Raw genomic sequence first — 18,374 nt, 5'->3', positions numbered from 1 at the left:
AGCACCGGCTCAGGGTTTCAGGTAAGTAAATACAATCACTTGGCGGTGCCTAACAAGTGCACCCCCATGTGGTTAACAACTTTCCTTCTCCTTTAAAGGAACAGTAAAGCCTGAAAATAAAAACTGTGTAAATAGGCTGTGCAAAATAAAAAATGTTTCTAATATAGTTAATTATCCAAAAATGTAATGTATAAAGACTTGAGTGACTGGATGTGTAACATAATAGCCAGAACACTACTTCCTGCTTTTCAGCTCTCTAACTCTGAGTTAGTCAGCGACTTGAAGGGGGGCCACATGGGACATAACTGTTCAGTGAGTTTGCAATTGATCTTCAGCATTCAGCTCAGATTCAAAAGTAACTGATATGACCCATGTGGCCCCCTTCAAGTCTCTGATTGGTTACTGTCTGGTAACCAGTCAGTGGAAACCAAGAGACTTGAAAAGCAGGAAGTTGGGCTATGTTCTTTTATGTTAGACATCCAGTCACTCCAGCCTTTATACGTTACATTTCTAGCTAACTATATTAGAAACATTTTTTATTTTGCACAGCCTATCTATTTACCTAGTTTTTATTTTTACACGAACAATTCCTTTAAGCTTAACTCTTGCTGCATGTGATGAACAGGATTAAACCCTCAACCTAAGCTTTATTAAAGGACCAGTAACATCAAACTTTTTTTTAAAAAAATTCGTTAGTATACCACGAAAAAAAACCCCAAGACTAATTAAACTTTAAAATTGCAAAGCCTTTATTAAGAAATAACACTGTAACTCCACTTGCGCTCCTCTTCAGAAAAGGTGATCCATCGTGCAGTGCTCGAATTCTCCTCCCTTATAGGAGATAGCCAGGGAGGAGAAATCGAGCCCCAAAACGATGGATCGTCGCCTTTTCTGAAGAGGAGTGTAAGTGGAGTTTTGGTAAGTTATTTCTTAATAAAGGCTGTTCAATTTTAAAGTTTAATTAGTCTTGGTGTTTTTTTCTGGTATACTAACGAAATTTTTTGTAAAAAATGTTGATGTTACTGGTTCTTTAAGGAAAGATAGCAGTGGTCACAGCAGAGCCGCTCTTTTTGTGGTCTGTAAGGGGAAGGAAAAACAATGCTGTTTTCTGTTCCTATAAACTGGCCACTAAGCATGTTGAGTAATATTTCTTGCATAGAGAGTGATCCATATGTAAATTATCCCACAAATGATACAAACTGGTCCTTGGGGCGTAGCTTTGTATTGCTGTTAACTCTTGGCAAGGAAAGGGTTAGGTTGACTGTTGCAAGCCTGCCCTATAGAGCTAGCCAAAGTGTTGGCAACTAGTTAATGACAGGAAGTTGTATCTCACTTGTTATATTTATGTCCACATATTCTTTTGTATCTACTATAACCCAAACTATCAATTTATGTGTAGTCCTTCAGCTGTTCCTTATTAATGCCAATATAATATGTGTCCGTGCATTACATCCTTTAAGATTAGTCTAAACTGGCCTTTTGAATTGCACTTTATCCTGGACTGTGTTTCCAAAGCTTAAATAAAGAAATATATGCAGAAAGAGCAGCATGTGGAAACTGAGAATTATTTAATTTTCAGATGTGCTCAAAGAGAGACCAACTTATTATATGTATGAGCTATACCCATGCCTTTCCTCCCAGGTTGCATTTCACGTGGAAGCAAGCAGAGGCATAACTTGCGAAAGGGAATGTAATAATTTGGCTTTATTGATTTTGCATTTTTGCCTGAGAAGTAAAGAGAGGAGCATCAAATCAGTATTGTGGTTCTTCCTGTTGACTACTGGTTCAAGAAGTCCTGAAGTCATGATGTGAGTTTCCAACTCACACTTGTGTTTCTGTAACTGTTGTATCAACTTAACGGTTTTGCTTCTTCTTTTGGTAGTGACAACCATTTCCAAAATAATTGAAAATGACAGTTATGTTAAAGCAGAACTTCAGAATGCCACGTACTGGTGCTCATTATTCCATAAATTGTCTCAAGCTAACATAAGAGCCATGAATAAAGGGAAAGGGCGCATGGATTTCTTTTTGTGGGCTATGGCCCTACAACATTTATTGAAGAGCAGAAAAACATTCTTTGCTCTTGAATAAATGCTGTAGAAGGTTAGCCCACAAAAGTAAGGCAACGTATCCTTTTTCTCTTCTCTGGAAACTTTATATGAAGATATTGAAGTACAGGCATGGGAACCATTATCGGGAAACCCATTATCCAGAAAGCTCAGAATTACGGAAAGGCAATCTCCCGTAGACTCCATTCTTATCAAATAATCCAATTTTTAAAAATGATTTCCTTTTTCTCTGTAATAAAAAAAACAGTAGCTAGTACTTGATCCAGACCAAGATATAATGAGTCCTTATTGGAAGCAAAACCAGCCTATTGGGCTTATTTATTGTTTACTTGATGTTCTAGTAAACTTAAGGTATGAAGACCCAAATTACGGAAAAATCTGTTATCCATAAAACCCCAGGTCCCGAGCATTCTGGATAACAGGTCCCATACCTGTATTACAGTTCATCAAGTGTTAAAGAAAAAGGCAGTATGGAACAATATCCTTTGGGGAGAATAAAGTCCTTTTATGTTGTCAAAATATCTAGAATCAACGTAAATCTCTTCCCATTCTAGTCGGCTTGATTCAATATTCATGGCAGGCTTCTGATCATACGTAGACTGTGGATAAATGGTAATGGGAAAATAATTAATAACTTGAAGGGTTCTTGAATGTTGGTTCTGTAATATTTACCGCTTTGTATTTATTTCATGTTTGACAGACTGCTTTGCTTTTATAGGAAGTAGCTAGTATGTGTCCATTCTGACTTTGTCTTTCTGAGTTTTAGATTGTTGGTCCAGCCATTTCATTTTATTCTATGTCTATATCTATAATTATCAAGTGAGGTGCTGGCAAGCACACATCATGGCTTTCTCAGTGTTTGATGTTTCCATTGTCATCATTTTGAATTTCAAGTATTTTTTGCTACTACTGCAAGATGGTTATTTTTAGGTTTCTTTTTTGTTCATTTGATAAAGGATGCTGAGGTTTATCTCGAATGCTGATGATTTAGAGAGTTTTCAAAGAGATAAGAAATGTTTTTACAGCAATATTTTAGACCTGCTTTAGGATGGAAAGGCGTAGTTGTCAGTAACTGAGACTTCTGGTGAATTTCCAGTAGCCATAAAGAAAAAAATATCTTGTTTGTTGGTGTGGTTTGTCTTTATTTGCCTTTAATAAATTAATTTAACTGAACAATTATAAAAAATGTAAACAATCAATATCAAGTATATCTATATATTTATTTTGTTGCTAAATAATGCAAAATACTCCAGTCATTTCAGTGTCATTCAAGATAATTTGTCTGCAGGAGATCAGTGTTTTCTTGATATCAGTGAAAGAGATCCAATGGTTGCTCTGAAGATGAATGGTATTGCAGATCCTACATTCATTAAAAAGAAACAATATAAAGCCTCTTGGTGCTTAATAACGTAGGTGTTACTAAAGTGAAAACTCTATAATAAGGTATATCTCCACATAACTCACAAAGCATAATGGTTTTATGCTTGTCAGCAAAGGTGTGTGTGTCCACTATTCACCTTTGCCCCAAAGCATTGGTCTTCCCTCCCCAGAGGTTCCCCAAGAAGTGGGTGGGGTAGTCTGCCTGAAGGCTTATAATTGTAATATTTGCACGGCCCTAGAACTGTGACAATAGTCATGTACGGTAGAGAAAAGCTTGACCCGACTGGGACCTGTGTGCGCCCGATCCTCCCCAGACTTCTGCCTTCTTTTATGAACCCATGCCTACTTGCTGATGATGTCAGGTGGCCTCCTATAAGACTGGAAGTTGGAAGCTGGCAGTTTAAGGTTGCGGGCTGGGAGAGCAGGCAGAAGAGCTCATCCCGAACCTGCCCCAAAAATGGGGCAGCGAGGTCGGCCCAACCCATGGGTCCCTCGGGTATAGGGCCGGCCAGAACATCACTTTGTGATGGAAAGAAATTCAAAAAGCCACATCTTTATACCAGCTGCAAGGAATGGATAGCACACCCAATTTGAGAAAACCAAAATTAATTTATTATAAAAAAGAAAAAAAATCTAACAGAAAAAAATTTACAAAACAAAAGCATAATGAGCTCATTATGCTTTTGTTTTGTTTTGTAAAAATTTTTCTGTTAGATTTTTTTCTTTTTTATAATAAATTAATTTTGGTTTTCTCAAATTGGGTGTGCTATCCATTCCTTGCAGCAGTTATAGATTACATGGAGACCCTTATGGGGAGTCACCTATGGATTAGCACCCTGTAATTCATTTTAAAAGGGTGTGCGCCTTCTCTCTTTATTTTTGATACATCTTTATACCAGAACTTGAAAAGGTCAACTTTTTGCCCTCTTAATGTTTTTTAACTAAAAGTAAAAAATATCATCCATGTCTGGAGTGCCACAAATTGCTAATCCCTCTATAAATGCCTCCTCCTCTATAAATACTGCTGATTGGATACTATAATTTATGTGTTCAAAACTAGACAGTAAGATTCTGCATTGTTGCATTTTAGTTATGTCTCTAGTTTCTTGTATCAAAGTAACAAAATTAACGAAGTTAACAATACAATCAGCTCAAATGACAATTGATAGGACCTTATATAGGGTTCTGTGGATAAGAGGTTAACAACCTGTTAGTAAGGTGGCTCTCAGAGAAATAAGCATTTTTATCATCAGGCTTACTAGACTTGCAGCTCCTAACTCAATGGTAATAACATCGAAAACCATAAGGCTTTGTCTAGTCTTTGTCAATGCCCTGGCTAGAATTCTGTGTTTAGTTTTGCAAAACTTGTTTCTTTTTACAGTTTGGAAAAGTGAGCAAACTAGCTTATTCTTTACAATAGATGGTGGAAAATTAAACCAATTTATTCTTAAAATCTACATTTAAAGGGGTGGCTTTTCGTATGTTGGCTAATTCTAAGCAACTTTTCCATTGGACTTCATTTTTGTAGTTTTTGAATGTTTTTCTTTCTTCTACTGACTCTTTCCAGCTTTCAAATAGGGGTCACTGACATATATGTATGTAATAATTCCAAATGGGCAGCACACCGCCTTTGCAGCTTACCTCGGGTGCCTCTGGTGCAAGGTAAATTAAATAGATAATAAAGTAGAAATGACCAGCAACACTGAGTTCTTTGGGGAAAAAAATCAAAATGTATTCAAGTTACATGTAAAGCCGACGTGACGTGTTGCTGGTCATTTCTACTTTATTATATATATATATATATATATATATATATATATACACACGTGTTTTACTTATGTTTGAAACAGATCTCATTCTGTTTGGATTCAGCACAGCACTTTGTTTCTCCTGCAGTTGTGATTTTCTCCATGACAACTAATTTGCTTGCATGTGCTACTATTTTTAATGGGCATTTTAACATCTTTGCGATTATTCTATAATATCTAGACCTGTAAAAATTTCTGCATTCAGCTGCTTGTCTGGAAAGGCAAATTTTGGTTAGAACTGTTGAACTTGCAGAAAGTCTTGTTCACAATAACATCTCTGACTGAAAATTGAGAGTACTGGTGCTTTAAAGGAACCGTAACACCAAAAAATTAAAGTGTTTTAAAGTAATTACATTTTCATGTACTGTTGCCCTGCACTGGTAAAACGGGTCTGTTTGCTTCAGAAACACTGCTATAGTTCATATAAACAAGCTGCTGTGTAGCAATGGCAGAAATTGAAAAAAGGCTATATGGCACAGGTTAAATAGTGATAACGGATAACACCATTATGTTCTATAGAGCTTATCTGTTGTGTAACTTGAGCCTTTTCTCCTTTGAATGGCTGCCCCCATTGCTACACAGCAGCTTATTTACCGGTATATAAACAATAGTAGTGTTTCTGAAGCAAACACACCAGTTATACCAGGGCAGGATGATACTGCATTATATTTTTATTACTTTAAAACACTTTCTTTTTTTGATGTTACTGTTCCTTTAAGGCATATCCTATTCAAGTGGATTGGTGGTGGCAGGGGAGGTTTCCTATTCAAGTGAATGGGCGGTGGCTGTGTTAATTTTGGCACTTCTGATGGCTCAAATACTCCAGCCTTTGGTGTAAAAAGCTAAACAGGATGTGAATAAGTTAAAACAGTATGGTACTAACAAACACGCTACTACTCGTACTAAGTACTGCAATTGAATTTCGTTTATTGGCCCCCATTATAATGGTAGTTTCATACTGAACTCTGAACTTTAACTGCTTTTTGCTAATCTTTGAAAAAGTAAGCTATTTAGAACCAGCCAAGGTTTGTGGCCTGATTTGCATTGAATATTTATGCTTCTATCGCTAATAGGTAATAGTTTTAAAGGAAAAACTGAGTTTTAAAAATTCCAATTCTACTGATGTTTTGAAGCTGTTACGAATTTAGCTTGTTAATACGTGTGCTTGTGAGATCTCTATAGAGTAGGAACTCAGAAATTCGCACTGCATGACCAAATAAGGCAGAATCATTCCAAATTCATGCCGCTCCTTAACTTTCTGGGAGCTGGAGCAACTTTTAACATTTTATGGACTTTTCTCTTGCTAAGACACCTGCCTGTATTATTATCTCTTCTTCTGGTAATAATGCTAATGGTTTAAATAGTGTTAACGTGCTGGCTGTGCATCCTGTATGTTCAGCATAAGTTCACTGACTACAGCTGAACATACTATAAAAGCTATGTTTTGTGGGAAATTGAAACAATTCCATGTTCGGTACTTGTGAAGTAGACTACCAGTAAACAACTCCTTCCTTTCCCCTTTTGTGACTATTTTGTGAGCAGAAGTCCATTATGAAATGGGATTGTCTGTGCACTGGAATGGCTCCTACATTTAATGTCCCTCTCTTAGGTGCATTGTATACTCTATTCAGTTGGGTCCCACTATACTCCGTAATTATGGCCAGATCTACATTTTAGTCATAGTTGTTATATAGGTTCTGCCTAAATATTCGGAAGGGGTTTTTTACAGTGAGAGCTGTGAAGTTGTGGAATTCTCTCCCTGAATCAGTTGTACAGGCTGATACATTAGATCAGGTTTGAAAAGGGGAAGATAGCTTATAATAAAAGTTGATCCAGGGACTAGTCAGGAAGGATTTTTTGGAGAGGCTTCAGATGTTTTTTTTTTTTTTTTTGCCTTCCTCTGGATCAACTACCAGTTAGGTAGGTTAAAAAAAGGTAAAAGGTTGAACTTGATGGATGTGTCTTTTTTCAACCTAACTTATGGTTTCTTTTTTTTTTTAAGACAATATTTTGTGTTGCAACATAAACCTACTATTTGGAGCCTTGAAATGTGAATATTATTTAAGAATCCTGCCAGGGTAATTATGTCCAATTCATTATAAAAGGTAATTGGCTTTTAATAAAATTGGCCATTTTGTACTTAAATGTCAAAGGGGTATAATTGAGTTGTATAGGACACTGGGAACTGTGTCATGTGATGCATGTTGCCAAAAAGTCAGCCCATGTTTGAGCCTAACCTGCCCATATTCAACCCAAAACTAACCCAACCTGATTTGTATAGCCCCACTCAACCTGTCCCTCTGTTGCTTTCAAGAACCATGACATTGGTAAGTGATAATACTGGCTATTTCCTTTAAAAAAATCACAAATACAAAAGGCCTGTTCCACACAGGCCCTTATGTTGAATTAGTGAGAATATGACATCTTTGACATTTATTTTACTTTGTGCAGTACTTTCCAACGTTTTCCTTATAGTGGATTGATAATAGAATATTTTGTTTGGATTGTACCTCTATCATAATCTAAATAAATTCCTGTCTGTGGAACCAATGTTAGATAGCTGGCTTCAATCTAGTTCACTGCCCTGTGGCAGTCTCAAGGCTCATTAAAGGGGTTGTTCACCTTTAAATTAACTTTATTAGGGCTCTTACACACGGGCGTTCCGACCTGCGTTCCGTTTTTTGGCGTTCAGCCGCAGGGGAGCGCAGGAATAGACGCAAGTCATTATTTGAAATGGGGCTGTACTCACTCAGGCGCGTGTAGGCGCCGAACGCAGGAAAAATGCAGCATGTTGCGTCTGAACCTGCGTTCGGCGCCTACACGCGCCTGAGTGAGTACAGCCCCATTTCAAATAATGACTTGCGTCTATTCCTGCGCTCCCCTGCGGCTGAACGCCAAAAAACGGAACGCAGGGGAGCGCAGGTCGGAACGCCCGTGTGTAAGAGCCCTTATGATGTAGAGAGTGATATTCTGAAAATTTGCCATTGCTTTTCATTTTTTATTTATTTATTTTATGAGTTATTTAGCACCTCTCCAGTTTGCGATTTCAGCAAGCTGGTAGCTAGTCCAAATTACCCTAGCAACCATGCAATGATTTGAATAAGAGATTGGAATATGAATAAGAGAGGGCCTGAATAAAAAGGTGAGAAATAAAAAGTAGCGATAACAATACATTTGAAGTCTTGCAGAGCATTTGTTTTTTGAGATGGGGTCAGTGACCCCCACTTGAAAGCTGGAAAGAGTCTGAAAAAGACAGATAATTCAAAAACTATAAAAAAAGAAAAAATGAAGGCAAATTGAAAAGTTGCCTAGAATTAGCCACTCTATAACATACTAAATGTTAACTCAAGGGTGAACCACCCCTTTAACAGATAATCTATATAGGAGGATGGCCCCAGCAACCAGTAAGTATTTGCATCAAAAATAGATTGACCACAAATTTGTATATTTATATTTAGCAGTTTTCAGTAGTTCACTTTACAAGACATTTTATGTTGCTGTACATTCTGTGTAGCAGACTTGGTTACTTATTTTTTATGTAATTAAAATGGAATTCTATACAGTTTACTCTTCCTATAATTTTAAATTCCAAGGTACTGTATATATGAAGGAATATAATTTACAGCAGGAAAATATAAACTGATGCATAATTAGGCAACAAGAATATATTACAACAATAGCACTGAGTGATTAGTAAAACACGCATAAAATATAGATATTAATGTTCCAAATTATACTAAGTTTGCCCATTTGAAAATATTGATATACATAAATATATCCTTCTATTTATAGAGCTCCACTATTCTAACAAGCCAGATAAGGTGCTTGAATCTTAATCATCCTGTAGATCAATTCATTATTTTATCTTGTAATGATCATATTGTCCTAATATGGCCACAAACATTTGTGAGGGTGAAATGTTTGTCAAAATACATATTTCTCCTTGACTTACTGGCAACAGTATAGATTACAACTTACAAACTAAAATGTAGAGAAATAAAGATATTTTGATTTTGCTTCCTCTGTGCATGCCCAGCCATACCATTGATACCAAAAAAGTGTTGTTGTTTTTTATACATTTAAATATAATTTAATGTTGCTATTTACTTGTATAAACTTCATGTTTGCTTTATGCCTAAATATAATTTATATAAATAAATTGCTGTTTAGTCATGGGGCAGCCATTTGAGATGAGAGGAATCGCTTTCACAAGACAATGATATTAATATTTCAGCTGGGAGATAAACCAAAGTCATATGTTAATAGAGGACTGCATTAACTATCAAATACGGTCCCTGATCTGATGGGATAATCAAACCTGCCAATCAAAATCTGGCCGATTTTCGTCCAGATATAGGTCGGATGGGCCCATCTGAGGTCCCCATATACGGGCAGATAAATTGCAGACTTGGTCTAAAGGGCCCAAATGGGCAGATTAAATGTTTCTCTTTAGATTTGTGAACTAATTGTGTGTATATGGATTATGGATACACCATATTACAGGATTCGGTTAGAGATTCGGCCTTTTTCAGCAGGATTCGGATTCTGCCGAACCGAATCCTAATTTGCATAAGCAAATTAGGGGCGGGGAGGGAAATCGCATGACTTTTTGTCACAAAACAAGGAAGTAAAAAATGTTGTCCCCTTCCCACCCTTAATTTGCATATGCAAATTAGGATTCAGATTTCGTTCAGTATGCGGCCAAATCTTTTACGAAGGATTCAGGGGTTCGGCCGAAACCAAAATAGTGGATTCAGTGCATCCCTAATATCAATATTCTTTAATATTGTGTAATTGACCTAATGTTATGATTTTGGGCAAATGCTTTTGCTTTATTCTTTAACTAAACTGATCGAAATTCTCACAGAAAAAGAGTAGCATGCCTCCATGTTACTTCCCAAGAGTTATAGAATCTATTCAAGGTTTTGGCTTGTGGTATTCTTACCACTGATTTAAAGTTAACAGCACAGTAGGAAACAGAATGCAGAAAGAAATGAATCATGTTTTTATATCAGATGTCAAACTTGTATTCTTCTTCAGCTGTTGTGAATTACATCTCCTGGTCTCCTTAGTCAACAATGTTAGGATTCTGATAATAGCTGTTGACTTCTAAGTAGAGCTATCCGTAAGTACAAATATTGCAGAGGGAATGAGATGCTCAAATAAAAATTTAAAGTACCGTATGCCAGAAGTGACTCTTGTGTCCTTTTGCAACATATTTTAATTTTTGCAAAGTAACTCTTTTTAAACAAAAGAGGCATTTTTTTAACAATGCCAACCAAGAATGCTTTGTATTTTAGATCCACAACAGGATATGTGAAAAAGCATTGATTCTTACATTATGGGTTGGGGATGTACATGTGATACCATGAAATGTTTACAATCAATGGAAAATTGTAATTTAAACAATGAGCATCACTATTTCTAAACTAATATTTTGGTTCATAAAGCTTATTCCTCCGCTCAATTTGGGTCCCCAAATAAGATGTATAAGAAACATTACAAAATATTGCCTGGTTCTACAGCCTTTGTTTCTTTTTTCCCTATCCTCCAACTATTCTTACTGTGGAGGATGCACACTGTGTGTGTGTGTGTGTGATAGTGTTTCAGAAAACAGAAGTATAAGTATGAGCCATGTTTAAATATAGATTTTTTTTTTCTTAATCTTGAGCTATTTCCTGCAATGCTGGGTGTGTGCACTGTGTGGTGGTTTGAAGCCATATATTTTTGTTGTATATTCATTATTTAAATGCATAATCTTCTATTTACTACAAAGTAATACCTTTTCTTAGTTTGTTGAGCAGTATTGCATTTATAACTTATGAGGCAATTCTTATTTTTAAAGGTGTGGTTACCTTTCAGTTAACTTTTCGTTTTTTTTTTGTTTTTTTTTAATATAGTTTTTGAATAATATGCCTTTTACACCTCCCTCATTGCAGCTTTCAAAAGGGGGTCACTGAACCAGACTTCTAAAATACAAATGCTTTATAAGGGTGCAATGTTATTGCTAATTTGTATTACTCCTCTTTCTGTTCGGGCCCGCTCCTGTTGATATTCAAGCTTCTCATTCAAAACAGTGCCTGGTTGCTAGGGTAATTTGGTCTCTAGCAACCCAGATAGCTACTGAATAGCAATAAAAAATAAAAAACAACTGCGAAATGTCTCAGAATATCACTCTCAATTCAATGCCGAAAGCAAATTTAAAGGTCAACAACCTCTCTGAAACTAAACCCTAAAAATGTATATGGCTAAAATGCCATATTTTTATATACTGAATTGATGACACCAGTCTAAAGCTTCAGCTTCTCAATAGCAGCAATTGTCAAAGGGGTTACCATCTTGGAAAGTGTCTGTGATGCTCAGTTCAGTGTGGTTTGAGCAGCTGTTGAGAAGCAAAAATTGGCCAGATGTCAGTCGGGCAGGTTTGAAAATCTCTTTGGAAGAGGTGATCTTTGTAAGTGCAGATCCAGAATGTGGGCGCTCCAAACCAGTGGATCTGGCCACAGTTATACTACTATGTTTTAGGGCAGGACTACATGGCTGATTCCGTTGCGATCTGACATGCTGCGCAAAACTGCAGGCGTCCCCTCGGATGCGACGGAAACCAGGTAAGTAATGGCAGTTTCAGATCGTGTCGCATTGTTGATGCGACGCGACTGTCGGATGCAGACGTAGCGTCTGCATCCGACAGTCGTGTCACATCAATGCAGCCACACAATGCGACAATTGAATTACTTACCTTATTTCCGTTGCATCCGACGTGACGCCTGCGATTTTGCGCAGCTCGTCAGATCGCGGCGGAATCGGCTGTGTAGTCCTGCCCTTACTCTAGGTAGCCATCTATATCTGATACATTTAGGCCTTTCTGAGCCTGAGTCTTACTTTATTCTGGAAACATAACCATTTAAGACCCTGTTATTGTTTGTGTGGGGCTGCAATTAAAGAAGGCAAAAGAGAGTTATATGTTGAAATATACTCATCTGGCCAAATTGGTTGGTAATTGAGATCTTTAAAGATTTAAAAACTACTGTAGATTTAGAAAAAAAATTACATATCTATTAATTTGCACTTAAATTATATTTTAATTTCATATCATTTAGGTACCAGAAACATGCAATTTAGATATATTATAGGAAAACATACTACAGATAATCCTGGACAAGGACAGTTATGCACATTTTTGGTGTGCAGGTATGGGATGAAGTTAGTTCTCCCCCCCCCCTTTTTGTTTGGAAAAAGTTTTGCTTATACTCTCAAAGTATATAATGTACCAATATACCACTGTACCGGTAATCAAAAGTAAGCAATAAGAGAGAATTAAGTTGTGTTCCATACATACAGTTAGGCCAATAAATCTTTGGACAGAGACGCCTTTTTTCTAATATTCGTTCTGTACATTACCACAATGAATTTTAAATGAAACAGCGCAGATGCAGTTGAACTGCAGAATTTCAGCTTTAATTCAGTGGGTTAAGCAAAAATTGCATAAAAATGGGAGGAACTAAAGCCCCTTTTTAACGCAATCACTTCATTTCAGGGGCTCAAAATTAATTGGACCATTGACTCAAAGGCTATTTCATGGGCAGGTGTGGGCAATTCCTTCGTTTTGTGATCATCAATTAAGCAGATAAAAGCCCTGTACTTGATTTGAGGGGAAAAAGTTTCAGCGAAAAAAAAAATGTCTCTGCAAAAATGTATGGGCCTAACTGTAAATAAGTTAGATGTTAAATGTTCCCACGGAGCTCTTGTCATTTATGTCTGAGTGGAATATACAGTCTGTTGTTGTTCACTTCCAGATGACCACAAAGTACAAGTGCAGAGGTGTGAGAGTCCTGCTCCTCTGCTTGTACTCCCTCCAAAACAAAATCCGACGGATCATAGCGTATAACTATATATATATAACTATAATCAACCCTGTGTGCTGTTTTAGGATGATGTAGAGAGCGATATTCTGAGACAATCTGTATTTGGTTTTAATTTTTTATTACCTGTGGTTTTTGAGTTATTTAGCTTTTTATTGAGAATCCCTCCAGTTTGCAATTTCAGCTATCCAGTTGGTAGGGTTCAAATTACCCTAGCAACCATGCATTGATTTGAGTAAGAGACTGGAATATGAATAGGAGAGGGCCCAAGAACAAATATAATTAATGAAAAGTAGCAATAACAATAAATGTGTAGGATTACAGAGAATTTGTTTTTTAGATGGGGTCAGTGACCCCCATTTGAAAGTTGGAAAGATACGGAACAAAAAGGCAAATGATTCAAAAACTGAAGATCAATTGAAAAGTTTCTTAGAATTAGCCATTCTATAACATACCAAAAGTTACCTTCAGGTGAAGCACCCTTTACTTTAACTTTGGAAAAAGTCCCACATTGTATGTTACCAGCAGTATCACTCTACTTCATTTGAACATGCCAACCCTTATACGCTGGGTTAGGCAGTTTACATTAAAGTGAATAGTAAATAACAAGGACGAGTCACAGGCAATTCAGAAAAGTGATGTTGGAGGATCTGCTATGTGTGAAATTAGCCTAAAGTTAGGTAAACAAAGTTCTTTCCACTTCTGTCTTTAACAAATATGATGATACATGCACTGTTTACAGAACTGTTCAGATGTAATATGGAAAATAAAGTTACTAGCATTTCTTATATAGAATTGGCAGAATTTGCAGCCATAAAAAGCTCAATTCCATGGTTAGTAAAATAATAAATGTATTAACCATGCTTAGAACAGTTAATCAGTTAATTATATTATGCTTAGGTCCTCAGTTCTGTAATCATCTGTGACTTATTTGGAGAAAATCATGCAAGCATATAGTCATGCTAGATTTGCTTGTATCTGTTGAGAGCACCATTGCCCTAGTTAATGTATAATTTGCCATAAAAATGTGGGGGTTTTCAGAATTTCAAATAACATTTAATAGCTGAAGTGTAAATTATATTTTGATCCCTCAATATTTCTTTAGTGTGTGCAGCAAGCCATTAGTTACAAGGCAATTCTGCAGTAACAATAGGAAACGCTTATTTTGAGCTCTGCATTACATCCTTACAGCATTATCATGAGGCTTGTGGTAATTGGGTCACGGCAAAATTGAATGTTTGCTACCAGATGCCTGCAATTTACACACAATTCTATCAGCAATTATTGCTGGTTATGAAATGCCTTTTTTCCCTTCATGTAGATTTTACATACTTAGAATAAACACAGGGCACACAGAAACACAAAATAACTGTTGTCACTGACTTATTAAATTAAGTTCTGCAATACAAATGGATGTACTGTATTATAGTACAGGTATGGGACCTGTTATCCAGAATGCTTGGGAACTGGGGTTTCCCGAATAATGGATCTTGCTGTACTTTGGATCTCCATACCTTAAGTCTGCTGAAACATCAATTAAACATTAATTAAACCCAATAGGATTGTTTTGCATCCATTGAGGATTAATTATATCTTAGTTGTAAATATCTACATGGTACTCTTTAGTTACTATAAGGAAAAGGAAATGTTTTTTTAAAATCGGAATTATTTGATTATAATGTAGTCTATGAGAGATTGCCTTTCTGTGATACGACTGAGCTTTCTGGATAACAGGTTTCCGGATAACTAATCCTATACCTGTATTACTTTGTGTTACTTGTTCTGTGTGTTTTTACCATTCACATGAAGTTAGATTAAAAAGGCATCTTTGTACATCTATAGTGCTTTTTTTTTTTACTTTTCATAATTTGTTCACGCTGTACCCTGTCCAACCACCTGACAGTGCCTAATTCTGTTGCAGTTCACTAACGCAACAGTTGTTCAGAAAGCTCAGAATTACAGGAAGCCCATCTCCCATACACCAGCTGAGTCATCATGCAGGCGGCAAAACCATCCGTTCATATCACCTTGCGCCACTGACTTGCTGAACAGTAACTTTTTTATTTCTGTGCAATGGGCCTGCTTATGACAAATGCACCTTTGGAGTTTAAAAAGGTCATACTATTTTAAAAGTGTTCTCATGAACTTCAAAGGCTCCATGAGAGAGCAGTGCTCAGAAATCCAGAGAGCAATTTGGAATACACGAGTAAATGCAATTCTCCTTAATTTATCTCTCTTCTAGACAAACTCACTGACTTAAATTATGTTTTATTTTACTAAACAAAATGAATATGCAACCACAGCATATCATCAAATGCTGTCAAAAACACTGCAAATCACTCTCTGTTGATGAGATTTAATTGGCACAAGCATTGGTGATATGTAGTGATTCTCATTGTTGGCAGCGGATATCGGTTTAAGGCATTTTGGCACGCGAAGGGGATGTCATTTATCAACACCGGGCAAATTTGCACCTCTGCAGTAACTCATGGCAACCAGATTTTTGCTTCCATTTTATCTGCAGCTGGCTAAAGGGGACCTGTAACCTTAAGAAATAATTCCATATTATATCTGTAGAAATAAGTCTAATCAACTGGACTTGCTGTATTTTTTTTCCTTGAAGAACTTTCACCAGTCGTCCAACTGACTTTCTCAATTCAGAATATTTATTTAAATTTTGTTTCCTTCAGTCTTGGAATTGCACAATCACAGCAAGCGGGCAGGAGCCATTTTGTGGCAATTTGTTATTAAGACAGATTGTGTATCACCTCAAAATCTTTTGTATGCACCAGAATGGGGGACCTAATTCCCATGAACTGTGCCCTACACAATTATAGAGTGAGTGGGGAAGGGGGAATGTGGGTAGTGCAGTGAAATCTAAGTGCTGAATGGAAAGTGAAAGTAATTTCCTGCCACTGCATCTATGCCTCAGGCATAGTGGCGGGGCAGGTAATATTTGATTGACAGCTCACATATTTTATTGGATGTTTTAATGAAAAAAAAAAAAAAGAATTTGGGTTATGTGTTTAATTAAGGACTTTCATTATACAGCTTTTTATGTGCAGGTGACAGTTCTGCTTTAATAAAGTTAATCAATGATTGATTGCTCAGGATTACTGCCCAGGTTTAAAATTGCCCAAATTTTCATGTAGTGTTTGAGAAAGCTTTGCTCTGGCATTTTGGCTGGTTTAGACCTTGCTTCCTTAGCATGTATGTCACACCAGAGTCTTGACAGACCATACTGCAATGTAATATAAGCTGTTATTATATACAGTAGAACCCCCATTAAGTTTTCAGGGGACCAGGAAAAAATTATGTAAAATCCAGGGAAAATGTAAAATCAGGGAAATGGGTTAAAGTAACTTTTTCATAAAAGTACTGAAAGGATATAAGCACAGGAGTCCGTTTTACTTTGAGATACAATATTTACTGTGTTAATAACGGGTTAAACGTTGCAGCATTAATGTTACACTATGGGGGACATGTGCAGGGCCTCTCTGTCAGTCACATACACAACCTAAAGCAATAAGTGATTGGTGCAGGACTTTATAAGGGGCAGACTTATTGGAATTGACCATTTACGTGCAGAACCATGGCAAAATAGACATATGGTTAGTATTTGAAACCTCTTTATTTCACAAATAATAACATCCATAGAAGAAAAAAAAAACTGTTTTTGGCAACATCAGGACAAAATTTAGATGTAAAATCCAGGAAAAAATTACTTAAAATCAGGGAAATGCGTCCCTTGAAATGCATTATAAATTAGTGGGACCACAAATAAAAAAATGTAAAATGCTGAAAAACTTCAAGGTACTTAAAATCGAGGTTTCACTATATATTATGTATATTATATTCCTAATCCATTTGATAACAAATATTTAATTTGTACCTTTTAGGTTTGGAGGTGTTAAGTTAAAGACTGCATCATGCGTGAATACAAGCTAGTAGTCCTTGGGTCGGGTGGTGTTGGAAAATCTGCCCTGGTAAGTGTTTTCTACTGTAACTTCTGATAAGCTTTATTATGTTAGTGGAAGTGTACACATACACTCTCAAGATAAAATCTTGAAGGTGTATGTGTAATAGAAATGGTAGCACAAATTATAATCAGCTCATGCTTGCAAGCAAATATATAGAAAAACAAGTACAGGAATGGGATCCATTATTCAGAAACCAGTTATACAGAAATCTCAGAATTATGAAAAGGCTGTGTCCCATAGACTCCATTTTATCCAAATAATCCAAATTTTAAAAAATATTTTCCTTCTCTAATAATAAAACTGTACCTTGTACTTGATCCAAACTGAGATATAATTAATACTTATTGGAAGTAAAACCATCCTATTGGGTTTATTTAATGTCTGCACGATATAAACTTATTGTAGAAGATCCCCATTTCAAAAAAATCCTTTATCCAGAAAAACCCTGGTCCCAAGCATTCTGGATAACTGGTCCCATATATGTACTAGTTTACTTTGCTTGGTGAATTACCATATGATGTAAAAAGTTTGTATGAGCTCAAATGGATGAAAGGTATTTATGAGCTTTAACTCAGTAGATCTCTATTCAGTGTGATACCAATGGCCCCTTAAACACTAGTTCTTTTAAAAGAAACAATAGCATAGGTTGCTAAACAGAGGAGTGTTAAAAGTATGGGTTTGTTGCCTTTGTTTTAAAACCTTATCCATCTTAACGGTAAAATATGGGGGGAGGAATGTTGTACTTTTAGGGAAATAAAAGCCTAAGAGAAAATATGGGTAAAAATACTCCAAAAAAAAAAACAGGTTCAGCGGCCCATGAATAGTAATGATCTGTACCTTATCCAAAGGAGCGCGACATCCCAATAGCATTTTGAGCGTCAGAGGGCACTTCACACCCAGATATTGTAGTGCTGTTCAAAAGCTAAGCTTAGGGGTTGTCCATAAACAACACATGAGCAGACTGTGGTCACATCAGGACTGCTTATTAATCAATTCTGATGAAGAAAGGAATGATTTGCAGTAGAACCCCCATTTTACATTTTTCAGGGGACCAGAAAAAAATTATGTAAAATACAGGAAAATGTAAAATCAGGGAAGTGTGTTATGTATAATATATAGGTGGGGCCACAAAACAACAACGTAAAATGAGGGGAAACTTAAAATGAGGCAGTTCAACTGTATTTGCTATGGCTATTTTGAATCTTGTAAACTTCTTATGAACCCTTTATTTTAAATGTATATTGTTAGTCTGTTCCTAATCTTCAGTAACTGGCA

General features: G+C 36.4%; 1 protein-coding gene across 2 annotated transcripts in view; it reads left to right on the top strand.

Annotated features, from left to right (window-relative positions):
* Positions 1-18,374, top strand: part of LOC108713157 (ras-related protein Rap-1b) — a 39,952-nt gene that overhangs the window by 2,069 nt on the left and 19,509 nt on the right. For both annotated transcript variants that reach the window (XM_018255971.2, XM_018255970.2), the window contains exon 2: positions 17,019-17,105. In XM_018255971.2, coding sequence (XP_018111460.1) covers positions 17,049-17,105 — 57 coding nt within the window. In that variant the 5' untranslated portion in view covers positions 17,019-17,048. The remainder of the gene's footprint in view (positions 1-17,018; positions 17,106-18,374) is intronic.

The sequence above is a fragment of the Xenopus laevis genome, chromosome 3S, assembly GCF_017654675.1.
Source record: "Xenopus laevis strain J_2021 chromosome 3S, Xenopus_laevis_v10.1, whole genome shotgun sequence".
Lineage (NCBI taxonomy): Eukaryota > Metazoa > Chordata > Amphibia > Anura > Pipidae > Xenopus > Xenopus laevis.
The sequence above is the reverse complement of the archived record's forward strand: the minus strand, read 5'-3'. Positions and strand labels throughout refer to the sequence as shown.